Source organism: Anolis sagrei, chromosome 5 (assembly GCF_037176765.1).
Source record: "Anolis sagrei isolate rAnoSag1 chromosome 5, rAnoSag1.mat, whole genome shotgun sequence".
In the NCBI taxonomy this organism is placed as follows: Eukaryota; Metazoa; Chordata; class Lepidosauria; order Squamata; family Dactyloidae; genus Anolis; species Anolis sagrei.
This window is the reverse complement of record NC_090025.1, coordinates 85,338,550-85,364,663: the sequence shown is the minus strand read 5'-3', so window position 1 is coordinate 85,364,663 and position 26,114 is coordinate 85,338,550. Positions and strand designations below refer to the sequence as shown.

The 26,114-nt window shown below is 42.7% G+C and overlaps 1 protein-coding gene across 1 annotated transcript in view; it reads right to left on the bottom strand.

Moving 5' to 3' along the window:
* The window catches only part of NAPEPLD (N-acyl phosphatidylethanolamine phospholipase D), a 53,277-nt gene extending 29,516 nt beyond the window's left edge, over window positions 1–23,761 (bottom strand). The window contains exon 1 of the mRNA XM_060778326.2: window positions 23,590–23,761. Within this exon, the coding sequence (XP_060634309.1) occupies window positions 23,590–23,720 (131 nt within the window). The 5' untranslated portion in view covers window positions 23,721–23,761. The remainder of the gene's footprint in view (window positions 1–23,589) is intronic.
* Window positions 23,762–26,114: the final 2,353 nt, after the last annotated feature.

Below are 26,114 nucleotides of genomic sequence, written 5' to 3'. Positions count from 1 at the left end.
GGTGTGGCTTACATGAGGCCAAGCCCACAGCACATCATAAACAAAGGCAATAACAAATAATCAATACAAACAGTTAAAATAAAACTCAAAAACAAAAAATACACAATAAGCAATAAACAATAACAATAACGTATTGTCAAAGGCTTTCATGGCTGGAATCACTAGGTTCTTGTGGGTTTTTTCGGGCTATAGAGCCATGTTCTAGAGGCATTTCTCCTGACGTTTCGCCTGCATCTATGGCAAGCATCCTCAGAGGTAGTGAGCTCTGTTTAAGAAGTTTTACCTCACTACCTCTGAGGATGCTTGCCATAGATGCAGGCGAAACGTCAGGAGAAATGCCTCTAGAACATGGCTCTATAGCCCGAAAAAACCCACAAGAACCTAATAACAATAACATACAGCATTTAAAAAACCTATGGCTGGGCCAAATGTAATAATTAAAATTTAGAATTTAAAATGCTGGGCATGAACAAGGTAGGGTAAACTAGGATAGGGTTTTCAGAGGAAGATGAGGGCACGCAGACAATCCTAAATCAATATTAAAGTACATTGGAGGACATATTGCTAAGAGTTTTCCTTATTCTGGGAAGGCACACTGGAACAACCACGTTTTCAGGCTCCTGATGATCTTAAGGTCCTAGATGGTTCATAAGGGGAGATGCGTTCGGACATGTAAGATGAATTCCTATGCACACTGCACATATCTTATTTGTAGTGCAAAAAAACCCTTAAAACAATAAATAATTAAAATAAAGAACAATTTTAACAAATATAAACTTATTAGTATTTCACTGGGAAGTGTGGGCCTGCTTTTGGCTGATGATAGGATTGTTGTTGTTGTTATGTGCTTTCAAGTTGTTTCAGACTTAGGTTGACCCTGAGTGAGGGCTGGGTAAATGACCTTGGAGGGCCATATTCGGCCCCCGGGCCGTAGTTTGAGGATCCCTGTTTTAAACAGTTCAGCTCCCTGTAAAGCAAACTCTTAACTCAGATTGCAGAGTTGATTCCAGAAAACACTGCTCTATTTTGCATCTCTCACTAAAGTAATTACTGCAAGTGGATGATTTCTGAGATGACAACATCTAGCCATAACTGTACTTTTTCTGCTCACATTCTGGGTGTGTGAGCTAATGGCAAATATGACAGATTAGGTACACAAGCAGCATATGAAAGGAATGCAAAGACCTTTGGACTGCTGTAAACGTTAACACTGTTTTTATTTGTTTTTGGCATTCTTGCTCTGAAACAAATATTCCCTAAGCAGACAGTAAATATAGAAAAGCATTACGCACATGAACAACATCAGAATAGCAAATAAAGCAGCACCACAAAATGTATATAAATATATAAAGGTGCCTAAAATGACTGGGAAAAGAAGCAAGTATTTTTCCTAGTGCTGGAAAGATTGTGTGGTAGCCACAAAGCAAGCCTCCTACAACTTCTTTTTCAATAAGACTCTTCTGGGAAGTATAGTAGTTTAAAGCTCAGTAATTACCAACATAAGAAAAAAAATTCAGAATAATCTTTATTGAATTTTTGGATTACATTTAAAATAGAGATATGTAGCCGAAGCTACTAGAAAAAGAAAAGAGAAAGAAAATAATAATAATAATAATAATAATAATAATAATAATAATTTTTCCTACTTCCAACAGACCTCACTCCCTCTGAGGATGCTTGCCATAGATGCAGGCGAAACGTCAGGAGAAAAATTGCCTCCAGAACATGGCCATATAGCCCGGAAAAACCTACAACAACCCAGTAATCCCGGCCATAAAAGCCTTCGACAATACAATAATAATAATAATAATAATAATAATAATAATACAAGACAATAGAATAGATATAGATTAATAATAATAATAATAATAATAATAATAAATAAAATTTGAGAAGACTGATTTGACTTCCTGGAATCCTCCAGAGGTCTGCTTTCTTTCCTTCTTTCCTCCACCTCCCTTCCTGTCTTCCTATCTTTCTCCTCTCTTCTCATATTCTTTCTATCCCTTTTCCTTTTTCTCCTTTCTTCCTTGGTTAGATCAGAATCTTTCTGTTTCTTTGTTTAAAATATTCCATCACCTTTTCCCAGTTCGTTTCCTTCATATTCATTCCTTTGCTTCTTGATATGAGAACTGTAAGTCTATCCATATTCTTAATCTCTAGTATCTTTGTTAGTCTCTCATTTTCGTCTGATATTTCCCTTTGTTTCCACCTTCTGGCATAGCATATTCTTGCTGCTGTTGTTATTAGGAATAAGAGTTTGCCGGAGTTTTTTTTTTTCTATTTTTAGTTCATGCATTCCTAGTAGGAATAATTCTGCCTTCCATGGGATCTCTATCTTTAGAATTTCCTGTAATTCTTTCTGGACTCCTTTCCAATATTCTTTGGCCTTATTGCAGGTCCACCACATATGAAAATATGAACCTTCTTTTTCCTTACACTTCCAGCAACTTGTGCTGGTATTGTTGTAACTTTTCCCTAACTACTTCGGGGTCATATACCAGCGGTATGCTGTCTTCACCCAATTCTCCTTTAGATCAATTGCGTATCTATATTTTATTTTTTCTCTCCAGATTTTCTCCCACTCTTCTTGCTTGATATCTCTTCTAATGTTTTCATTCCATCTCTTTCTATAGTTCTTACTTTATTTTGATTACAACTTCCACTCTAGCAGTTTTTTGTATATCTTTGTTATTAAGTTCTTTCTTGATTCCATTATGTTGTCCCAAAAGTTTTTTTCTCGATTAAAGCCTATCTTCCTATCGCTTTTGAATTTTTCTTTAATTGTCCAATACTCTAACCATGGGACTTTTTGATCAATCGTGTTTAATTCATTTTGTGGGTTCAGAATCATTTATCCTCTTTCTCTTTTTAATATATCTTTATATTTTAGCCATTCATGCCATCCCATGCAGCGTATCTGGCCAGCTTCTAGGGGTGACACCCATGGGGGGGGGGGGAGTTACTGTACAATTTCTTCTGTCCTCAAACTAAGGCACGGGGGGCAGGTACGCCCCTCCAAGGTCATTTACCTGGCCCTCACTCAGGATCAATGTAAATCTTGAAAGCACGTAACAACAACAACAATCCTATCTCATCAGCCAAAAGCAGGCCCACACTTCCAACTGAAATACTAATAAGTTTATATTAGTTAAAAGTCTTCATTTTAATTATTGTATTGTTTTAAGTGTTTTTGCACTACAAATAAGATATGTGCAGTGTGCATAGGAATTCATTCTTTTTTTTCTTCAAATTATAATCCAGCTCTCCAACAGTTTGAGGAACTGTGACCTGGCCCTCTGTTTAAAAAGTTTGAGGACACCTGCCTTAGTCAATTGCTGGTCTCAGCCATCAATCTGCAAAGGCCTTGTTCCACAACCAAGACTTCACTTGCTTCCTAAAAGTCAGTAGGGAGGGGGCAGATCTAATTTCATTCGGGAGAGAGTTCCATAGCCAGGGAGCCACCACAGAAAAGGCCCTGTCTCTCATCCCCACCAAAAACAACAGCAAAGGTGGTGGGACCGAGAGCAGAGCCTCTCTGGAAGATCTTCATGCCCTTGATGGTTTGTAGGGGTGAATACGTTTGGACAGGTAAACTGGGCCAATGAGGATGAGATATGTTGTTTAACATCTACATGAAGCCGCTGGGGAAGATCATCCAGAGTTTCGGGGTACTATGTCATCTGTACGCGGATGATGTCTAACTCTGTCACTCCTTTCCACCCACTACCAAGGAGGCTGTTCAGGTCCTGAACCGGTGCTTGGCCGCTGTAATGGTCTGGATGAGGGCGAACAAATTGAAATTGAATCCAGACAAGACAGAGGTACTCCTGGTCAGTTGCAAGGCCAAACAGGGCATAGGGTTACAACCTGCGTTGGATGGGGTTACACTCCCCCTGAAGACATAGGTTCGCAGCTTGGGTGTGATCTTGGACTCATCGCTGAGCCTGGAACCTCAGGTTTCAGCAGTGACCAGGGGAGCATTCGCACAGTTAAAACTTGTGCGCCAGCTGCGCCCGTACCTTGGGAAGTCTGACTTGGCCACAGTAGTCCACGCTCTGGTTACATCCCGTATAGACTACTGCAAAGCTCTCTACGTGGGATTGCCTTTGAAGACTGCTCGGAAGCTTCAAATAGTCCAACACTCGGCAGCCAGGTTGCTAACAGAAGCGGCACTCAGGGAGCATACAACTCCTCTGTTGCACCAGCTCCACTTGGTGCCACTTTGCTACCGGGCACAATTCAAAGTGCTGGCATTAGCCTATAAAGCCCTAAACAGTTCTGGCCCTACTTACCTCTCCGAACGCATCTCCTCCTATGAACCAGCTAGGACATTAAGATCATCTGGGGAGGCCCTGCTCTCAGTCCCGCCTGCATCATAGGCGCGCCTGGTGGGAACTAGAGACAGGGCCTTCTCAGTGGTGGCCCCTCAGCTGTGGAACGCCCTTCCTATAGATATCAGATTGCCCCCATCCCTATTGGCATTTCAGAGGAAAGTGAAAACCCGGCTGTTCGAACAAGCATTCGATTAAGCAGTGTAATGAATATAGGAACACGGATTAACTGATGATGAGATTAGATTCTGATTTTACTGACGAGATGCTAATGATTGTTATATTGATGTTTAATTGTTGATGATGCTATTGTTTTAACTGCCCCATAATCGTTTTATGATGTTTTGCATTGAATTTTGCTGTTGTTAACCGCTTTGAGTCGCCTGAGGGCTGAGAAAAGCAGTATTTAAATGAAGTAAATAAATAAATAAATAAATATCTTTATGGTACCGTTGAAACTTGAAACAGTTGTTAGCCCTTCCATTTACAGACAAATCTAAGAAATCTAGAGGGAATTAGAAGAGAGAAAGGAATATTTGAATAGAGAGAAAGCTGTCAATATTAGAATATTGACTTGGGAAACTTGGCACAATTGATCAGAATGAAGAACATCAAAACAACAGCTGGGCAGCATCCCAGACTTCCATTATTTACACGGATCTTGAAATTTGTAGCATCCCTCAAAACTTTTAATTTGTATTATGAAAAATTTACTAATAGTCATAGCACATATCGCTGAATGAATTTCATATTGTTTCGTTTCCATTCTCTCTCTCTCTCTCTCGATGTGGAAAATACTGCTACGTTGACAGTATAAGAAGCACTGTTGGAACATGCGATAGATGGTGGAGGTCAGATTCGCATTGTGTCTTGCTTCTGTAAAAGGCCAACATTTTTAAAAGCTCAGCCAGCAAGTCTGACTGAGAAAAAATATCAGTACTCAGCAGATACTGTTCTTTTTTTAACCCACAAATAAGTCACCTTGACATTCCAGCAAGTATGAGCAACTCTGGAAGCAAAGGGTGCACTGCTTGTTTAATTTTTAAGTAAATCACAGAGGTACAAAACTGACTTTGGAAAGGAGACCCTCGCAAGTTTAAGTACTTAGCGTTGAATGAAGACTATAGTTGATGCACAGTGCTGTGAATCAACTCTATCATGCATTCTCTTCTTTTCAGAGGTGAAATTGCTTTGGGTCCCAAGTAATAATAATAATAATAATAATAATAATAATAATAATAATAAATCTTTATTTATACCCCGCTACCATCTCCCGAAGGACTCGGTGAGGCTTACAAGAGACCGAGCCCAAATACATCAGTAAAACACAACAACAACAATACAATAATAATAAAAAAACCCTTATAAACAAAGCAAAAACATTAACAATAACACCGCGACGCATTAAAACCTGTGGCAGGGCCAAATGTACTACTTAAAATCTTTAAAAGTGCTGGGCATGATCAGGTGAAATAGGATAGATATTTTAGGGATAGGTGGGGCTTTCAGGCAATTCTAGATCTCTAGTCAAGTACATTTGGAACATATTGCTTGGAGTTTCCTTATTCTGGGAAGGCACACTGGAACAGCCACGTTTTCAAGCTCCTTCTAAAGACTGCCAACGTTGGGGCATGCCTGATGTCCTTGGGGAGTGAGTTCCAGAGTCAAAGAGGCCACCACCGAGAAGGTCCTGTCCCTCGTCCCCACCAATCGCGCTTGTGATGCAGGTGGGATCGCAAGCAGGGCCTCTCCAGATGATCGAAGGGATTGTGTGGGTTCGTATACAGAGATGTGGTCACGCAGGTAGGCGGGCCCCAAACCGTTTAGGGCTTTGTAGGTAAGTACCTGCACCTTGAATTGGGCCCGGAAAATGAACGGCAGCCAATGGAGCTCCTTAAACAGGAGGGTTGACCTCTCCCTGTAAGGAGCACCAGTTAACAACCTGGCCGCCGGCTGCTGGACCAATTGAAATTTCCAGGCCGTTTTCAAGGGTAGCCCCACGTAGAGTGCATTACAGTAGTCCAACTGGACAATATTTTGATATTCTGAAACTGACAATGCATTCAGAATGCTCATGGATTGTAGGTGAACTACAAATCCCAGCAACTATAACTCCCAAATGACAACATCCATTGTTGTCAGTGGTGGTTTTAAAGTGCATACTATCAACCAGAAGTATTAACTGAAGGCATTCAGAATAAAAAGTCCTGTAATTTTTTTTTATCACTGTAGCAATTCTGTATGTGAAGGCAAACATTTACCTCTGATGTGGTCAATCCTTTGGGGGTAACTAACTATTAATACTTTATACATATATCTAACATAAGCAGCTTGGACGGGCAGAGGAATTTAAAGAAGTACTACTGCCTTGAGTCCTATAGTTGGCAAAAAGGAAAGAAAATAGAAATGAGCACCCCATATCCAAAATGCTTGGGACCAGAAATGTTTCCTATTTTGGATATTTTTTTCAGAATCTTGAGTACTTGCATATGCATATCTTGAAGATGGGATCCAAGGTCTAAATACAAAATTCATGTATGTTTCATATAATATACACCTGTACACATTTCTGCATTGCGCTCTACATGGGGCTACCCTTGAAGACAGCTCGGAAATTAAAACTCATCCAACACGCAGCAACCAGATTAATAACCGGGGCGAATTACAGGGAACGGTCAACTCCCCTGTTTAAGGAGCTTCACTGGCTGCCATTTGTTTTCTGGTTCCAATTCAAGGTACAAGTTATCACTTACAAAGCCCTAAACCAGGGGTCCTCAAACTAAGGCCCGGGGGCCAGATACAGCCTTCCAAGGTCATTTACCCGGTCCTCACTCAGCGTCAACCTAAGTCTGAAACTACTTGAAAGCACACAACAACAACAACAACAACAACAACAACAACAACAACAACAACCCTATCTCATATCTGTGGAATGCATAGGGTGGAAGAAAGAACTCTTACCTGTTTGAGGCAGGTATGAATGTTGCAATTGGCCACCTTGATTAGCATTTAATGGCCTTGCAGTTTCAAGCTCTGGCTGGTTGCTGCTTGGGGGGAATCCTTAGTTGGTTCTACATTGCCAGGTAATGCAGTTTAAACAGCATTAAGTGTTCAGTAGAACCAGCCTCAAGCCTTAGTGTGGGCTCATGTAATCTAGTTCAGTGGAGCTCATCTGCATTCTGAAAAAGCATTATATGCCAGTGTAGATACAGCCTCAAAGGGAGACAATGGTGGCAAACTTCTTCAAGGCTAAGATCATGTCCAACCTTCAAACTATCATTGTAGCTCAACCCTTCATCCTACAAAAAGGTCAGCACATTTGCGTGACCCTTTAAAGCAGCAGTCCTCAAACGAAGGCCTGGGGGCCGGATACAGCCCTCCAAGGTCATTTACCTGGCCCTCACTCAGGGTCAACCTAAGTCAGAAAGAGTCTGAAAGGACACAACAACAACAACAGTCCTATCTAATCAGCCAAAAGCAGTCCCACACTTCCCATTGAAATACTAATAAGTTTATATTTGTTAAAATTGTTCTTCATTTTAATTATTTATTTATTTATTTATTTATTACTGCGCTTGTATACCGCTGTTTCTCAGCCTACATTGGCGACTCAACGCGGTTTACAACACTACAATAATCAACAATATTCAGTTTAAAAAGCATAAAAACACATACATAAAACACAATATTGGGCCACCAATAACAAACCAATGCATCTCTTAACTAAAATCGCAATCCAATTTCCTCGTCTGTGATTACCAATCCTTGATCATCAGATTCATTGCATCGGATTAACCGAATGCTTGTTCGAACATCCATGTCTTCAGTCTTTTTCGAAACACCATCAGCGAGGGGGCTGATCTTACCTCTATGGGGAGGGCGTTCCAAAGCCGAGGGGCCACCACAGAAAAGGCCCTGTCTCTCGTCCCCGCCAGCCGCACCTGTGAAGCAGGCGGGATAGAGAGCAGGGCCTCCCCAGAAGATCTTAGGGTCCTGGTGGGCTGATAGGCCGAGATACGTTCGAATAGATAAGTTGGGCCAGAACTTTTATTTTATTGTTTTTAAGTGTGTTTTGCACTACAAATAAGATATGTGCGTTGTGCATTGGAATTTATTCAATTTTTTTCAAATTAAAATACAGGGACTGTATTGAGGGACTGTGACCTGACCCTCTGTTTAAAAAATTTGAGGTCCCCTGTCCTAAACGGTTTGGGACCCGCCTACCTTCGTGACCGGATCTCTCTCCATGAACCAGCCCAAGCTCTTAGATCCTCGGGGGAGGCCTCCTTTCGCCCTTGCCATTATCACAGGCTTGTCTTGTGGGCACAAGGAAGAGAGCCTTCGCCTCTGTGGCCCCCCGACTTTGGAACTCATTGCCCAGTGAGATTAGGAAGGCCTCCACCTTAGAAACTTTTAAGAGGGATCTTAAAACCTGGCTTTTCCGTTGTGCTTTTGGAAAGTAGCCATACTACCATACATAGTTGCTCCCTCTCAACGTTTTGTTCCCAGAGTATATTTCCCCGCCTGTATGGTCTATTTTTACAACCCCGTTTCTTTATGAGTTTCTCCCTCACAAACAATCTGCTCCATTCCTATCTCATCCTGATTGAATTTTTTTAGTATTAGTATTTTATCTTGCACATGCGGCCTGCTCATTGTTATTTTACTGTGTATGATTTTGTTTTGTATTTTATATCATTTTTTGTATTCATATGTTGTATGTATTTTACTTTGTTGTTACTGAGTTTTGGTTTTTATTTTATTGTAATATGCTGTTTGGCTTGGCCTCATGTAAGCTACCCCGAGACCCCGTTTGGAGATGGTGGCGGGGTATTATTATTATTATACACATAGCCTAAAGGTAATTTTATATACAATATGTCTAATAAAAATTTGTACATGTGAGAAAGTTTGTGTACAATGAACTATTAGAAAGCAAAGGTTTCAACATCTCACCAACCCAGGTAGAAAATTTTTGGAGTATTTCAGAATTTTGGGAATTCTGTATAAGAGATAGCAGTGGGAAGTGGGGAGGATAATTTAAGTTGTAATTGCAAAAACATAGTCCTGGTTGTCATAGGAAGTCACCACAGAAAATTGTTTATTGGACCATGTGAAATACATCCACTAAAAAAAAATAATCACAAAACTGCATGAGGATTTATAGCCAGTGAGTTCACACTGCTCGATTTCTGGAAGTGGCCACACCTAAACAATTAACAATGGGCAGGGAAGTCTGTGTTCCGGGAAGAAATTCCTCTGGGCAACTCAGCAAAAAATCATCCAGCAAATACGTTTTATATTGAACTTTCAGACAATGAGGAAGTATTCCTGAAAAGTTTAGTTAAGCAAGGAAAGCTATACATATCCATCTTCCCTTGAAGTTCAGCTGGAATTCTATCTGTTCCATGTGATCTATCCCTTACACTAAACCTTATTCTATGTATTGTAGAAGGCTTCTATGGCTGGAATCACTGGGTTGTTGTAGGTTTTTCAGGATATATGGCCATGTTCTAGAAGCATTCTCTCCTGACATTTCGCCTGCATCTATGGCAAGCATCCTCAGAGGTTGTGAGGTCTGTTGGAACTAGGAAAATTGGGTTTATATATCTGTGGAATGTCCAGGGCGGGACAAAGGTCTCTTGTCTGTTGGAGCTAGGTGTGAATGTTTCAATTGGCCACCTTGATTTGCATTTGACGACCTGGCAATTTTTTGGTGTGGCTTGTTAGTGCCTGGGGGACTCTTTTGTTGAGAGGTGATTAGCTGTCCCTGATTGTTTCCTCTCTGTTGTTTTGCTGTTGTAATTTTAGAGTTTTTTTAGTATTGGCAGCCAGATTTTGTTCATTTTCATGGTTTCCTCCTTTCTGTTGAAATTGTCCACATGGTTATGGATGTCAATGGCTTCTCTGTGTAGTCTGACATGGTGGTGACTCTTTATGATCAATCTTTGCTGTTAGTTTAGTGGTGAAGATTGAGATGGAAGCCTAACGGTTGGCCCTGACTTCTACTTTGATATTTTAAGAGCATCTAGGAATACCAGCCATATATTATATGAATATAATGAATATATTGTAGAAAAGGGCCCTTCTGATTGCCTGTTTTCAAATACATAGAGGCTCTGTGCTGCCTTGTCAGGAGACTGACTTTCTATTATTAGCAAAAAGCATTCTACCCTCTCTCTGTCTGCCCACTTATTCAATATAGTTGGCACTCCGCATTTGCTGTTTTTACTTTTAAGCGTTTGGTTATTCGTGGATTTGACTTAAAATGTTCTTTCTAGCAATCCCTAGGTCCCCTATGGGCAACTTCCTCCAATCATGCTGGAGTATCAAGAGACTTCTAGAGAGAATACCTATCTAAGAAGTTCTATGTTGGGAATCAGCCTGTGTTTGTGTTTCAGGATACTGATGTGGGAAATGATGAGGAAAATGATGGTGCCAAGGCTGAGGTACAAGATGGAGATGGTTTGGTCAATGATTTTCAGGCAGACAATGACAAAGAGGCCCCGGTGCAAAGGGCAGTTTCTCATGAGAATATTCCTGCTGGGCCTAGCAATGATAGTTCACTCCCTCTCTCTGTGAGCTCTCAAGATTTGGGTTTGGAAAACAATCTGACACCTGGGAATTTTAATGAGCAGCCAGATAGGGAGCTGAAGAATAGGCGGCTGAAGTTTAGCCAGGATCGACAGCAAACTCAGTGTTTACATCGCTCTGAAAGGCTTCGTCTGATAATAGGTAAATGTGGGGGAAAGCGAGACCAATTTCTGAGTTTTGGGATATAAGGTTTGCCTCAAGGGGAAACCTGTTAGAACAGGCATCATTTGGAAACCAAGTTCATGTGCCATGGAAATCCTGTTCAAGGGGTCTTGTTCCTGTGGAGTTTTTTCGCCTTTTGGATTGTCTTTGCATCCTGTTGGTTCCTGTCTGGATTAATGCTGTCTTGGATTGCTTTTATCTCTTGTGCGGACATTGCTTTGTGTTACTGCTTTTTTTTATGGACTTATTACTTTTTGGAACCTTCTTATTTTCTTACAAGCATTTATTTCTTCTGGCTATTTACCAGGCTTCAATAAAAGAAGATTTGTTTCTTCACTCTTCAGGTGGTGTATTTTAAAGTCAAATGGCTTCTTCCTTGTCAGGATTATTTAGTTATGCATGTGTGTTTTCAATGTTTTTCTATGTAATTCAAGATGGATTAAGATGTATTTCAAGATGGATTCTATTCTGCTCTACTGTGTATAAGAAATACTGCGCTGAGGCAGAGAAAATGTAACCTTGATAGAAATGAGATAACGTGTTCTCTGGCTGGGAAGAAGAGGGAGGATCTGGTCTCAGCCAGGAGTCAGATAAGCAGATGTCCAGAGACGGTTGTTTGTGTGCCTAGTAGTTCCTGTCTGTTGCTTGCTGTGAATAGACGTGTATAGATGTACTTAGTAAACTTAGTGTTCTGTTGTAACTAAAAGCTTGCAGAGTCCTGATTTCTGAAACACAGTGTCTGCTGATCTAGAAATCCTTCCGCTGACCTGAAGTACAACACTTCCGCTGACCTGAAGTACAACACTAAGTCCTCCAACACAATTCTGTTGTCAGCTTCCAAGAGAAATTGACCACAGAGTTGTCCTGGAAGATAGATAGAGAGGTGTTCTATTAGGTTAAAGTAGCAATTTTTTCTTTGTGGTTTTTCACTTTTACAGGAGCCCTGTAATCCTAACACCAACAATGTGGAAGGTTGATTGTACCCCACGACATGTTTATTTGGGGGAGAAAAACTGTTTCCCCCCAATTCGTATCCATAGCTGTGGTGTTTCTATTACTACTTCTCTCCTCCTTCCTCTCTACACTGAATATTAAGAAACTATTGTTCCCTCCCATCCATGCTTAAGCCTATCCACTTGTAAAATGACATTTTCCTTTCCTGTCTTATGTATTAAAATTGGGCTCCACATGCAACAGAAGTAAGTGCGTCAACTGGCCTGCATGTAACTAAGCCGTATGCAAAAATGATGACATTGTCATTGTTATGTGCCTTCAAGTTGTTTCCAATCTATGACCATACATAAATAATTGCAAAACATGGGTACGTGAGTAAGCGCACATTTCCATCTGGAAAAAAACCCTGAAGTCCTTAGTCCAATAACAAAACTGAAAGAGAAAGAAGCATTTCCATGTCCAGCCAGAAATCCCCAATGGCACAGTCCAACAAACAACACCACACAACTGATAATCATCTAAATTATAGTTCTCCGGAATAGAAGGCAACAAGGTTAATTATTCCAAGTGGCTTCAGACTCCAAATTTACTTTAAAAATAAAATACAGGCAACTGAAGTAAATAGCTATAGAACACTCCAAAAAGCACGGCAGAAGACCACAATTTCAGACCCACCATTTTTTGCTCTAACAATTTATTTCAGAAGTGGGAAACCGACAAGGCTCAGAGCCAAGTAATTCAGTCAAGAAACCAATTACAAAGCAGAGATGAGGTCCAAGCACCAAGTGCTACTTACCCCTGCTGGGTCACAACAAGATACTGATTTAATTGAAGGTAGTTGTACCACTTAGAGAGCACAAACACATGCTTCTTATCATTGCCCCTGACAAAATATACACCACTCCCTCCATCCTTTGCTCCAACCAAACCCAGTAAAACATACACCTCCAAGTGAAACACACAACGGAACAAACGAGCTAACATGGCTCAACCCCACAACTGGAAGCACATAAACACACACAAACAAGGAAAAATGAGGGATTGAGAGAGTAAGAGGCAAAATATACACACTGCTTCCCCCCTACTTACTTCCAATAATAATAATCATCATCATCATCATCATCATCATCATCATCATCTATCATCATCATCATCTATATAAATAAAAATGTAATGTTCGTTTGTGGGATTAACAGAACTCAAAAACCACTGGGCGAATTGATACCAAATTTGGACACAATAAACGTATCAGGCCAACAAGCGTCCATCAGTCATAAAAACACAGAAAAAACACAGCGGAGAGGACTTAAAAAGTCCAACACCCCACCCCATCCCAAATACATTACAACGCATGCACAAAACCATACATATATATACAGACAAACACACATATATGCATGTATGCACACAAAACACATACACAGAAAAGAAGGAAGGAGAGAAGGAGGGAGAGAAGGAGGGAAGGAGAGAAGGAAGGAAAGAAAGAAGGGTAGAGAAGGAAGGAAGGAGAGAAGGAGAGAGAGAAAGAAGGAAAGAATGAGGGAAGGAGAGAAAGAAAGAAGGGTAGAGAATGAAGGAAGGAGAGAAGGAGAGAGAAAAGGAGGGAGAGAAAGAGGGAAAAAAGGAGAGAAGGAAAGAAAGAAAGGTAGAGAAGGAAGGAGAAAAGGAGGGAAAGAAGAAGTGAAGGAGAAAAAGAAGGAAAGAAAGAAGGGTAGAGAAGGAAGGAAGGAGAGGAGGAGAGAGAGGTGGGAGAGAAAGAGAGAAAAAAGGAGGTGAGAAGGAAAGAAAGAAAGAAAGGTAGTGAAGGAAATAAAGTGAAAGAGGGAAGGAAGGAGAGAAGGAACAAAAGGGAGAAAGAGGGAAGGAAGGAAAGAGACAAGGAAGGATGGAACCAAAGAACAAAGGAAGTGAGAAAAGAAACAGGTAAAAAGAAAGAAAGAAGGGAAAGAAAAAGAGGAAAGGAAGGAAAGAGGGAGGGAAGGAGGGAGAAAAATAAAGGAGAGAAAGAGGGAGGAAAGGTTGGCCACAGCAACGCATGGCGGTACAGCTAGTAGTAGTAATAATAGTAGTAGTAGTAGCAGTAGTAGTAGTAATAATAATAATAATAATAGGGGGGGGGGAAAAGAAACAACTGGAAAAGCTGACATGATATGAGGATTTAAAGATTTAAAGATCGAGCTGCATAGACTCTGGCACAAGCCAGTAAAGGTGGTCCCAGTGGTGATCGGTATAAAGATATGCTCGATGGCCGTCTGGGCAGGGGGGCAAGCAATCCCACCGCTGCCACCAATTATAAAGATATACAGCTCGAGATGTCCGATTGGGCAGGGGGTCAAGCAATCCCACCACTGCCACACCAATTATAATAACCAGGCCAAACAATATAACTGGACAGGGGGCAGACAGATCCCAACACTGTCCCTCCTTTAATAAGGAATTCACCCCACTTTGGCACTTATAGCGTTTGAGGGGATGTCTCTTTATTAAAACCTTCGCTGCCACCATAAACTGAAGAATCAGGAACCCTCTAGCTATTTAGAATGTTAAAAGGCTTTTCTAGGACCACCAAACACTGTGTATTAACAAGGGCTTCTTTGAGGGGAACCAGGAGAGGTTGATTCAAAAAGAAAAAGGACTCAAACCACAAATGGCACTTGACTCAGGCTTAAATTTTAAAAAATAACAAGAAAGGTTTATTGAATACAAGTTACAGAATAAAAGTGAATGCAGGTTCAGAGGCTTGGCTGTTACAATTAAAGTGTTCTTGGTTCTTAGAAGCGTATCGGTTGCATGAGAGAGTGGTTCTATTCTTTGTTACAATTCCTAAACAAAACCCAGCTATTTCTTCTCTAAAATAGCTGTAACCAGTCTGCCCCAGCCTACTTTGCTGAGCAAACTACAGGCAAGCTGCCTATTCCTAACAGAGACTCCTAAAACTCTAATCCTACTCTAACATCACCCAGAACTGAACTGAACTGTCAAAATAAGCTGCTCTCTTTCCCTCCAACTGTCTAACTCCGCCCCCCTTTTCCAAACCAATCCTGGCTGTTGCTGGGCTGGCTCAGGCCTCGGCCACTCCCCCTCTCTGAACTGGAGCTTTTCCCTAAACCAAGATGGCTCCTGCAGCTCTCTGCCAGGCCTTCCAAGCTGAAACTACCTAGCTTGTCTCTTCCTAGGCCCTGCCACCCCCAGCTGGCAAGGTAAGGGATCTTCACAATCGGCACACTGGATGCAGTGCCTAAAGACCTTGGCCTGCACTTTAACACAATAGGCGCTGACAAGATTATCATCTGCCAGCTGCAAAAGGCCACCTTACTGGGATCTGCACACATTATTCGCCGATACATCACACAGTCCTAGACACTTGAGAAGTGTCCGATGTGTGATCCAATACAGCAGCCAGCAGAGTGTCTGCTGTGGACTCATCTTGTTCTGTTTCAAATAATAATAATAATAATAATAATAATAATAATAATATTTACTACCCCCGACTTCTCCTTTCACCTCAAGGCAGACCACAACACTTAACCCTATATTACATATAGCTCCCCCAAAGTATCCATAATTCTCTCTGCCTATCTTTTTTTTCTCTCCTGTATGTTGAGAATGCTTCAAAATTGCATACTAAGTTGCATCCACCTTCCATGTTTTTGTTTCCGAAATATGCCCTAAATATCCTCTTGGGCCCAAAAGCATTCACAGACCTAGAGGCCAGTACTTCATTTTGCAGCCCACCAGCCCTATTATTACAGGGTGTGGCAGCATAACTTCCTTTTTTAAAATGTGTGCCATTCAGTTGGTTGAGGACGTAGCAGAGCGCTACTGGTCTCGTTCAAGAGGCGGGAGTTTTTGTCCTGACACATTTCAGTCGCCATCATGCATTGGAACAGTGAGGAGCGCGCTTTTGCCGTTGAGACCTACTTTTCGAGCTGATTTGGAGTGGCCGACCCGCTCTTCAGATTTGGCCCTTTGTGATTTTTTTCTATGGGGTTTTTTGAAATCCCATGTTTATGTGAACCGTCCAAGGACCCTAAAAGATTTGAAGACCAACATCCAGGAAGAAACTGCCAACATAACGCCTGTTATGCTGGCAAGAATCATGACAAACGCCAGAAATCGGTTAACTCAGAATGGAGAATGGGGAACATCACCTACCTACTTTGATCTTCAAAACTACGTAAAACAAAACTTTAGGTATGCGCCTACATTATAAAAAAATTAAAACAATTCTGATTCATACAATGGATTTTATTAAGTTTTGAAAAAAGAAAGTTATGCTGCCTCACCCTGTATTATTATTATTAATATTATTACATCATGACATTTCTTAAAATCAGTTCTGGAAGCCCTTATGCCTTTGCATTTTTCTCACTTAAGAGATGAAAAGCTTAAACAACAGATCATTGTTTGCTTTTTACTCTATAGAGCAGCGGTTCTCAACCTGGGGGTCGCGACCCCCAGGGGGGTCTCTGGGCCATTTTCTGGGGGTCGCGAAGGGGCCTCGGTTGGCCCCACCCCCTCAAAATGGCTGCCTTGCACAAAGCCTCTCTCTCCTAGATCGCGCCCCCGCCGCCCGGCGGGAGCGCGATCTAGGCGAGGGAGGCTTCGTGCGGGGCCTAGCCTTGCACGAAGCCTCTCTCTCCTAGATCGCGCCCCCGCTGCCCAGCGGGAGTGCGATCTAGGCGAGGGAGGCTTCGTGCGGGGCCTAGCCTTGCACGAAGCCTCTCTCTCCTAGATCGCGCCCCTGCGGTCCGGCGGGAGTGCGATCTAGGCGAGGGAGGCTTTGTGCGGGGCCTAGCCTTGCACGAAGCCTTTCTCTCCAAGATTGCGCCCCTGCCGCCCAGCGGGAGCGCGATCTAGGCGAGAGAGGCTTCGTGCGGGGCCTAGCCTTGCACGAAGCCTCTCTCTCCTAGATCGCGCCACTGCATCATTGGTGGAGTTCAGAATGCTCTTTGATTGAGTCGCTGAGCTTGTTGACCGAAAGGGTGCAGGTTCAAATCCAGGAAGCGACATGAGCTTCTGCTGTCAGCCCCAGCTTCTGCCAACTTAGCAGTTCAAAAACATGCAAATGTGAGTAGATCAATAGGTACTGTTCTGGTGGGAAGGTAACCATGCTCCCTGCAGTTATGCTGGCCACATGACCTTGGAGGTGTCTACGGACAACGCTGTCTCTTTGGCTTAGAAATGGAGATGAGCACCACACCCAAGTCAGACATGACTGGACATAATGTCAGTGGAAAACCTTTACCTACAACTCCCAAATGACAAAACCAACCCCCCCATCCCCACCAGTATTCAAATTTGGGTGTATCTAGTAATTGTGCCAAATTTGGTTGGGGGTTCACCACAACACGAGGAACTGCATTAAGGGGTCACGGCATTAGGAAGGTTGAGAACCACTGCTATAGAGTTTATTGATACCGTCTTAAGAAAAATGGTTAAGAATCTGCTTGCATTGTACTGGAGAAATGAAAAAACAGGGCCAGCTGCTAGAATATGAAAAAAAAATCCTGTCAAACCAACTTTAAGAAAAATTGGTTGAACACATCTCTAGCTTGTTAAGACTGCCAAGGACCCATGAGGCCTGCTATCCATCTGCAGGACTTTTGTCTTTATATGCAAATGTTAAATAAGACATCAGTGCTGCAAGGCATACAAGTTGGGGAGGAGGGGATTATATAACATGCTTTTTGAAGACTGCTGCAGCACATTTCCATGTCAATGAAAAGGGAGGCTAGAGCTATAGCAACTGAATTGATCTGCCTGGCTTTCATTCTCTAGCCCAGTCTTATTCACCAGCTCCAAAAGGGAGAGAGAGAGAGACCCTGGGGAAGAGGGCAAGGGGAAGAAGGGCTGGATCCTCCGCATGCTAATATATCTCTACCAGACACTTCTATTTTCACTGTAATTCACTGTAATTTCACTGTAATTCACCCACTCCTAGTGGGTGATCATAAGAACTTCTAAAGTGAACATACCTCTGAAGGGTTAGTATTAAAGCACAGCAACCCATTCTGGGGTCCCATAAAAAGGCTATGATCTGATGAAAAAAATCCTACATGGCAGGTGGACTGCAAAAACTCTATTCTAATGCTCTGCAGTTAAAGCAAAGCACTATTGTCTTCTTCTGCTGTCTATATTTTGTATTTTATTTTGCTGCAATGTATCTTCAGGCTTGGCCTTATGTTAGCCGCCCTGATTCCCCCTCGGGGAGATGGTGATGGGGTATAAATAAAGATTATTATTATTATTATTATTATTATTATTATTATTATTATACCCCTTAAATGGCAAACTCTAGCCATAATATATATATTTTCAAATACTAAGATTGCTTCACAAGCTTGTAAAATGCATCTGGCTGGGTACGAGAGTTGAATGAAATCGTTATTTGGGTTTGGATGGGAATATTTTAATAAATCAAACGCATAAATAGAATGTGCTCTTTAACTACCACTATTCACTTTTCCACATAATCACCAGATAATTGGATACATTTCTGCCAACAATGAACAGGTTTTCTGAAGCCGTCACAGAAGAAGTCGACACTCTGATTCCGCAATCCATCATGCACAGATCTTCCGATAGCAAAGCAAAGCAATAATGGGACCCACACGTTCTTGTGAAATGCTGATGATGCTTGAAATTTCTCTCATAGAATCATAGAGTTGGAAGAGACTTCATGGGCTATCCAGTCCAACCCCCTGCCAAGAAGCAGGAATATTGCATTCAAAGCACCCCTGACAGATGGCCATCCAGCCTCTGTTTAAAAGCTTCCAAAGAAGGAGCCTCCACCACACTCCGGGGCAGAGAGTTCCACTGCTGAACAGCTCTCAAAGTCAGGAAGTTCTTCCTAATGTTCAGATGGAATCTCCTTTCTTGTAGTTTGAAGCCATTGTTCTGCATCCTAGTCTCCAAGGAAGCAGAAAACAAGCTTGCTCCCTCCTCCCTGTGACTTCCTCTCACATATTTATACTCTATGAGTGATACAACGATTGTCCTGAATCAATCTGTCAACCTTTTGCTTGGGAAACTCGGTGGTTGCTGTCAAAGGGCATCCAACTCTTTGTCACAAAAGTTGGATGTTCCCACCTCAACATCTTTCAACTTACTCGCCCAATGACGCACAGTACTCACATCAACACAATCACCATAAACAGCTTGCATTCTCTGATTAATCTTCTTTGGGGTGACACCTTCTGATGTCAAGAATTCAATGTGAGCAGATCTGCATTTTTTCATCTAGGTCAGGCTAGGCGACTGGCTCCCTATCTATCTAGGAATGACCTGGCTATGGTGATCCAGGCGACAGTCATCTTGAGGTTTGACTACTGTAACGCCCTCTACATTGGCCTTCCTTTGTCAGTGATCTGGAAACTGAAGCTGGTGCAAAATGCGGTGGCTCGTCTTCTCGCCGGGGTGCCGGCGAGGTGTCGTATCGCCCCCAATTCTACAACAGCTGCACTGGCTACCGATTGAGTGCCGGATTACTTTCAAGGTGCTGGTACTAACCTTTAAGGCCTTATATGGTCGGGGGCCGGCGTACCTGAGGGCCCGCTTATCCCCCTACCAACCTCAGAGATTATTAGACAGAGCCTTCTCGATTGTAGCCCCTTATTTATGGAATGCCTTGCCAGTTGAAACCTGATCTATCCGAGACATACTTGCTTTTCGGAAAGCCTGTCAAACCTTTCTCTTCCGAAAAGCTTTTGATGGGTGAATAACTCGGGACTATGTCTGTTCTTGTTTTATTGTATTTTAAAGTTAATTGTATTGTTTTAATCTACTGCTGTAAACCACTCCGAGCCAAATTGGGAGTAGCGGTATACAAGTAAAATAAATAAATAAATAAATAAATAAATTACTGCAAGTTGCTTAAATTGTACTGACCGAATGTCTGTGCAGGATTCCATACTTTGCACTTTAACAACACAACCGCTCAATGCGAAGGCTTCCCCCAAAAAATGGAACTGTAGAGGAGAGTCTACTGAACAAGCCAGTACCTGTCGCATACCAGTACTGCCATCTGTTGAGGAGTTACGAAGGTGGAGGCATTACTTTTCATTCAACCCTCGTCCTCGGCAAATCAGTTATGCTACAGTCAGTTGAAAGTTTGGCATTTCAATGAGTGTAAAGTGACAATGGTATGGGCAGCTTGCCTTTGAATTCCAAACTTTCAACCAAGTATGGCACACTAATGTGTCATGTACTTAAACCACCAAATAGGATTTTCCACTGGCCCACAATGACAAGTCATCAAACTAGTCATTTTATTATATTGCTACAGATGCTGGCTTGCAGTATAGCAGATGGTTGGGAAGTGGTGGCCACTGAGAGGTGAGGCACAAATCAGCAGCAGCACAACAGTCCCGTTACAGGGAGAATGTTAATCTGTTCCTCCTATTTTTACAAGTGATACACAGATCCATTTTTGCATACTTATTCCTTGGAATTCCCATAGTCTCATTCAGTTTCTGTTTTGAGACTATAACTCAAAAGTAGCAGGCCTAGGGGTATTTCCACATGACATTCCAGTCTTTATTTGACCCCAACAGTTAACTTTCATTTTCTTTTTCTTGCAGAGCCTTTTCCCAGATTAGTATGTGGCACCAATATTTCTTGAGAGGCTTAAAGGCAGCCCTAAAACACAAAGGCCCAACCAATACAACTCCTGCCAGGCAGGAACACACAATCAAAGCCCTCTCAAGAGATGGCCATCCAGCCTCTGCTTAAAAACCTCCAGAGAAGAGGCACCGCCATGCTCCAAGGCAACTCAGGATATTCTTCCTAATATTTAAGTGGAACCTCTTTTCCTGTAATTTAAATCCATTGCTTCCCCCCTCCCTCCCATACTAGTCTCTAGGATAGCAGAAAACAAGCTTACTAATAATATTACAATATAATGGTATAGTACAATATAGTAATATTTAATACTGATATTGTACTATGCTAATAATATAATATATATATTGTGTGTGTGTGTATATATATACACAGACATATACATACACACACATATATATACACATATACATACATCTATATAAATAAAAATGTAATGTTAGTTCGTGCTACCATCAGAACTCAAAAACCACTGGGGGAATTGACACCAAATTTGGACACAAGACACCTAACACTCCAATTTATGTCCTCCACTAAAAAAAAAATTGATTTTGTCATTTGGGAATTGTCGTTGCTGGGATTTATAGTTTACTTACAATCAAAGAGCATTCTGAACTCCACCAATGATGGAACTGGGCCAAACATGGCATACAGGAGCCCTCCTGACAAAGAGCCATCCATAAATATAGATAGATAGATATGATTCTCTCTCACACACACAGATATAGTATCATAGATTTGAAAGAGACCCTTAAAGAAGGACTATGATATGTTGCATATTCCAGAGTAGGCAAACCAGACACTCCCCACATCAACACTGGGCCAAACCTAGCACACAGGGCTCCCATGACCAACAGAAAAAACTGGAAGGGTTTGGTGGACACTGATCTTGAGTTTGGGAATTATAGTTCACCTACATCCAGAGAGCACTATTGACTTAAACAATAATGGATCTGGATCAAACTTGACACAAATATTCCATATGCCTACATATGAACACAGATGGAGTTTAAGGGAAATAGACCTTGACATTTGGGAGTTGTAGTTGCTGGGATTTATAGTTCACCTACAATCAAAGAGCATTCTGAACTCCACCAATGAGGGAATTCAACCAAACATGGCATACAAGACTTCCATGACCAACAGAACACACTGGAAGGGTTTGGTGGGCATTGACCTTGAGTTTGGGAGTTGTAGTTCACATACATCCAGAGAGCACTGTGGACACAAACAATGATGGATCTGGACCAAACTTGACACAAATATTCCATATGCCCAAATATGAACACAGATGGAGTTTGGGGGAAATAGACCTTGACATTTGGGATTTGTAGTTACTGGGATGTATAGTTCACTACAATTAAAGAGCATTCTGAAACCCACAAACGACAGAAATGGGGCAAACCTCCCACACAGAACCCCCATGACCAACAGAAAACACTTAAGGCCACCCAGTCCAACTCTCTTCACCAGGGCAAGACAATGTAATCAAAACCCTCCTGACAAAGAACCATCCAGTCATAAGCATCCTCAGGGGTAGTGAGGTCTGTTGGAACTAGGAAAAAAGGTTTATATATCTGTGGAATGACCAGAGTGGGACAAAGAACTCTTGTCTGCTGGAGCTAGATGTGAATGTTTCAACTGACCACTTTGATTAGCATTTGATGGCGTGGCAGTGCCTGGGGCAATCTTTTGTTGAGAAGTGATTAGATGTGCCTGATTGTTTCCTCTCTGTTGTTTTGCTGTTGTAATTTTAAAGTTTTTTAAATACTGGTAGCCAGATTTTGTTCATTTTCATGGTTTCCTCCTTTCTGTTGAAATTGTCCACATAAATAAAGTTGTTTATTATTATTATTATTATTATTATTATTATTATTAAAGGCACATCGGAAAAGCTAGGTTTTCAGATTTTTCTTGAAGTCTGCTAAGGAGGGGGCTTACCTAATCTCACCACACAGGGAGTTCCAAAGATGGGGAGCCACAGCGGAGAAGGCTCTGCTTTGAACTGGATTGTATGAGTCAAGACTACCATATAATAATAATAATAATAATAATAATAATAATTAACTTTATTTATACCCCGCAAAATCTCCCGAAGGACTCGGTGCAGCTTACAAAGGCCAAGGCTGCCAAAAACAACAACATACAATACACAATAAAACTCATAAAAATAAATAAAACTCATAAGCAAATAATAAACCTCAAGCAAACAGTAAAACGATGACACTGTAACGCAATTTAAAACCTAAAGGCCGGGCCAAATGTAATAGACAAAATTTAAAAGTGCTGAACTTGACAGGTAATATGTAGAGGTATTTGGAGGTAGGTGCCATGTGCAGATAATCCTGAATCTCTAACAAAGTGCATTTGGGACTTGATGCCAGGAGTTTCCTATTCTGGGAAGGCACACTGGAACAGCCAAGTCTTCAGGCTCTTCCTGAAGACTGCCAATGTTGGGGTCTTGTCTGATGTCCTTGGGGAGAGAGTTCCAGAGTCGGGGGGCCACCACAGAGAAGGCCCTGTCCCTCGTCCCCACCAAACGGTTTCAATGCAGATCTGGATTTTATTTGGCAGTAGAGAAGGGCCCTCAGGCTGGATGGGTACTGCCCTATATCCCAGGATCTGATCCCAGGTGGTCTGCTTTGAACTGGATTATAATGAGTCTCCACTGCCAGATAATCTGGGATATGTAAATCGTGTGGGATAGAGGGCAGGGTGGATGCATCTTGACCCTACTTGAACTGCCCCGGCCTCAATGCGAGAGGAACCTTCGAAGAGAAGGCTTCCAACTACAAGAGACATGTTTCCTGTGGGATAGTGAGGGAGGGAGGAGGGGGCAGTTTCCCTTTCGTTTTCCTGAATATCCTTCAGGACGCAGAGAGGGAGGCATCCAGTCACGGGCTGCCTGTCCCCGGCTGCTCACCTCTCTCGGGGCAGGTCCTCCTCCTCGTCCTCCATGGCGCAGAGGCTCTTCTGCGGCGGCGAGGCGTCCCTCAACTGCGGCGCCGGCTTCAGAGGCAGCGAGAGCAGACGGAGGCAGCGCCGGCCCACCATCAGACGCGGGCTCCCGGCAGGCAGGCAGAGCCCCGCCCCCTCCTTCCCGCCCCCCGCCCAGGAGCGCGCGCTTGGCCACGCCCCTCCCCTCTCCTCTTCTCCACGCGCAAAGGGCGCCATCTTGGGAGAGGCAGCCCTGGCCTCGCCTTCAGCCCCTTCCTTTCTAGGCAACCTTGGCCGCCTTTTTGCACAGCTTGAGTAGAAAAGGGGCGTCGTGTTGCCGGCTTTCTTCCCTGTGCTAGGCCTTTATGAAAGGCAGGGGCTCAAGGTCCAGTTTGAATGCAAAGGGGAGTGTGCTTGCTCCATCCATGTTCAACATCTACACAAATGACCAGCCACTGCCAGAAGAGACAGAGAGTTTCATCTATGCTGATGATCGTGCCATCACCGCTCAAGCAGGGAGCTTTGAGATGGTTGAACAGAAGCTCTCCGAAGCTCTAGGTGCTCTTACTGCCTATTACAGGGAAAACCAGCTGATCCCCAATCCATCTAAAACACAGACATGTGCCTTTCACCTTAAGAACAGATAAGCATCCCGAGTTCTGAGGATTACCTGCGAAGGAATCCCACTGGAGCATTGCAGCACACCCAAATACCTGACTGTTACCTTGGATCGTGCTCTGACCTACAAGAAGCACTGCCTGAATATCAAGAAAAAAGTGAGCGCTAAAAACAATTATCATACGAAAGCTGACTGGCACAACCTGGGGAGCACAACCAGACGCAGTGAAGACATCTGTCCTTGCGCTATGCTACTCTGCTGCTGAGTATGCATGCCCAGTGTGGAACACATCTCACCACGCGAAAACAGTGAATGTGGCTCTTAATGAGACATGCCACATTATCATGGGGTGTCTGCACCCTACACCACTGGAGAAATTAAACTGTTTAGCCGGTATTGCACCACCTGACATCCGCCGGGAAGTAGCAGCCAATAGTGAAAGGGCCAAGGCAGTGACATCTCCAGCTCATCCCCTGTTTGGGTATCAGTTAGCACGGCAACGACTTAAATCAAGAAATAGTTTTCTAAGATCTACAGAGACACTCACTGGAACATCTCAGCAAGCGAGAGTCCAAAAGTGGCAAGCTCAAATCCAGAACCTCAATCAATAGCTTATTTATTTATCGTGTCACGGGCAGACCAGAGAGTTGCATTGCATTTTTTAACAAACAAAACACAAAGTTTGCAAGCTTGGTAATAATAATAATAATAACACTTTATTTATACCCCACCACCATTTGTACCCCGCTAGCATCTCCCGCATGTCGTGGATTCCACTTTGTAGCCCCATTTCTTAAGGTTGACTCTGCACCTTGTGGTGCCAGAGCACAGTCTGTTCAGCGCCTTCCAAGTCACCCAGTTTTCTGTGTGCCCAGGAAGGAGTCCCTCATTTGGTATCAGCCATTGATTGAAGTTCTGGGTTTGAGCCTGCCACTTTTGGACTCTCGCTTGCTAAGGTGTTCCAGCGAGTGTCTCTGTAGATCTTAGAAAACTCTTTCTTGATTAAGTCGTTGACATGCTGGCTGCTTTAATGTTTGGCTGATACCCAAACAGAGGATGGGCCGGAGATGTCACTGCCTTGGTCCTTTCATTATTGGTTGCTACTTCCCGGCGGATGTCAGGTGGTACAATACCGGCTAAACAGTGTAATTTCTCCAGTGGTGTAGGGTGCACACACCCCGTGATAATGCAGCATGTCTCATTAAGAGCCACATCCACTGTTTTAGCGTGGTGAGATGTGTTCCACACTGGGCATGCAAACTCAGCAGCAGAGCAGCATAGCGCAAGGGGAAATGTCTTCACTGTATCTGGTTGTGGTCCCCAGGTTGTGCCAGTCAGCTTTTGTATGATATTATTTCTAGCGCCCACTTTTTGCTTGATATTCAGGCAGTGCTTCTTGTAGGTAAGAGCACGATCCAGGGTGACTCCCAGGTATTTGGGTGTGCTGCAATGCTCCAGTGGGATTCCTTCCCAGGTAATCCTCAGAGCTCGTCTGTTCTTAAGGTGAAAAGCACATGTCTGTGTTTCAGTTGGGTTAGGAATCAGCTGGTTTTCCCTGTAATAGGCAGTAAGAGCACCTAGAGCAGTGTTTCTCAACCTGGGGGTCGAGACCCCGGGGGGGGGGCCGTGAAGGGGTATCAGAGGGGTCGCCAAAGACCATCAGAAAACACAGTATTTTCTGTTGTTCAGGGGAGTTTTGTGTGGGAAGTTTGGCCCAATTCTAATGTTGGTGGGGTTTAAAATGCTCTTTGATTGTAGGAGAACTATACATCCCAGGAAACTACAAATCCCAAATGTCAAGGTCTATTTCCTCCAAACTCCATCTGTGTTCATATTTGGGCATATTGAATTTTTGTGTCAAGTTTGGTCCAGATCCATCATTGTTTGAGTCC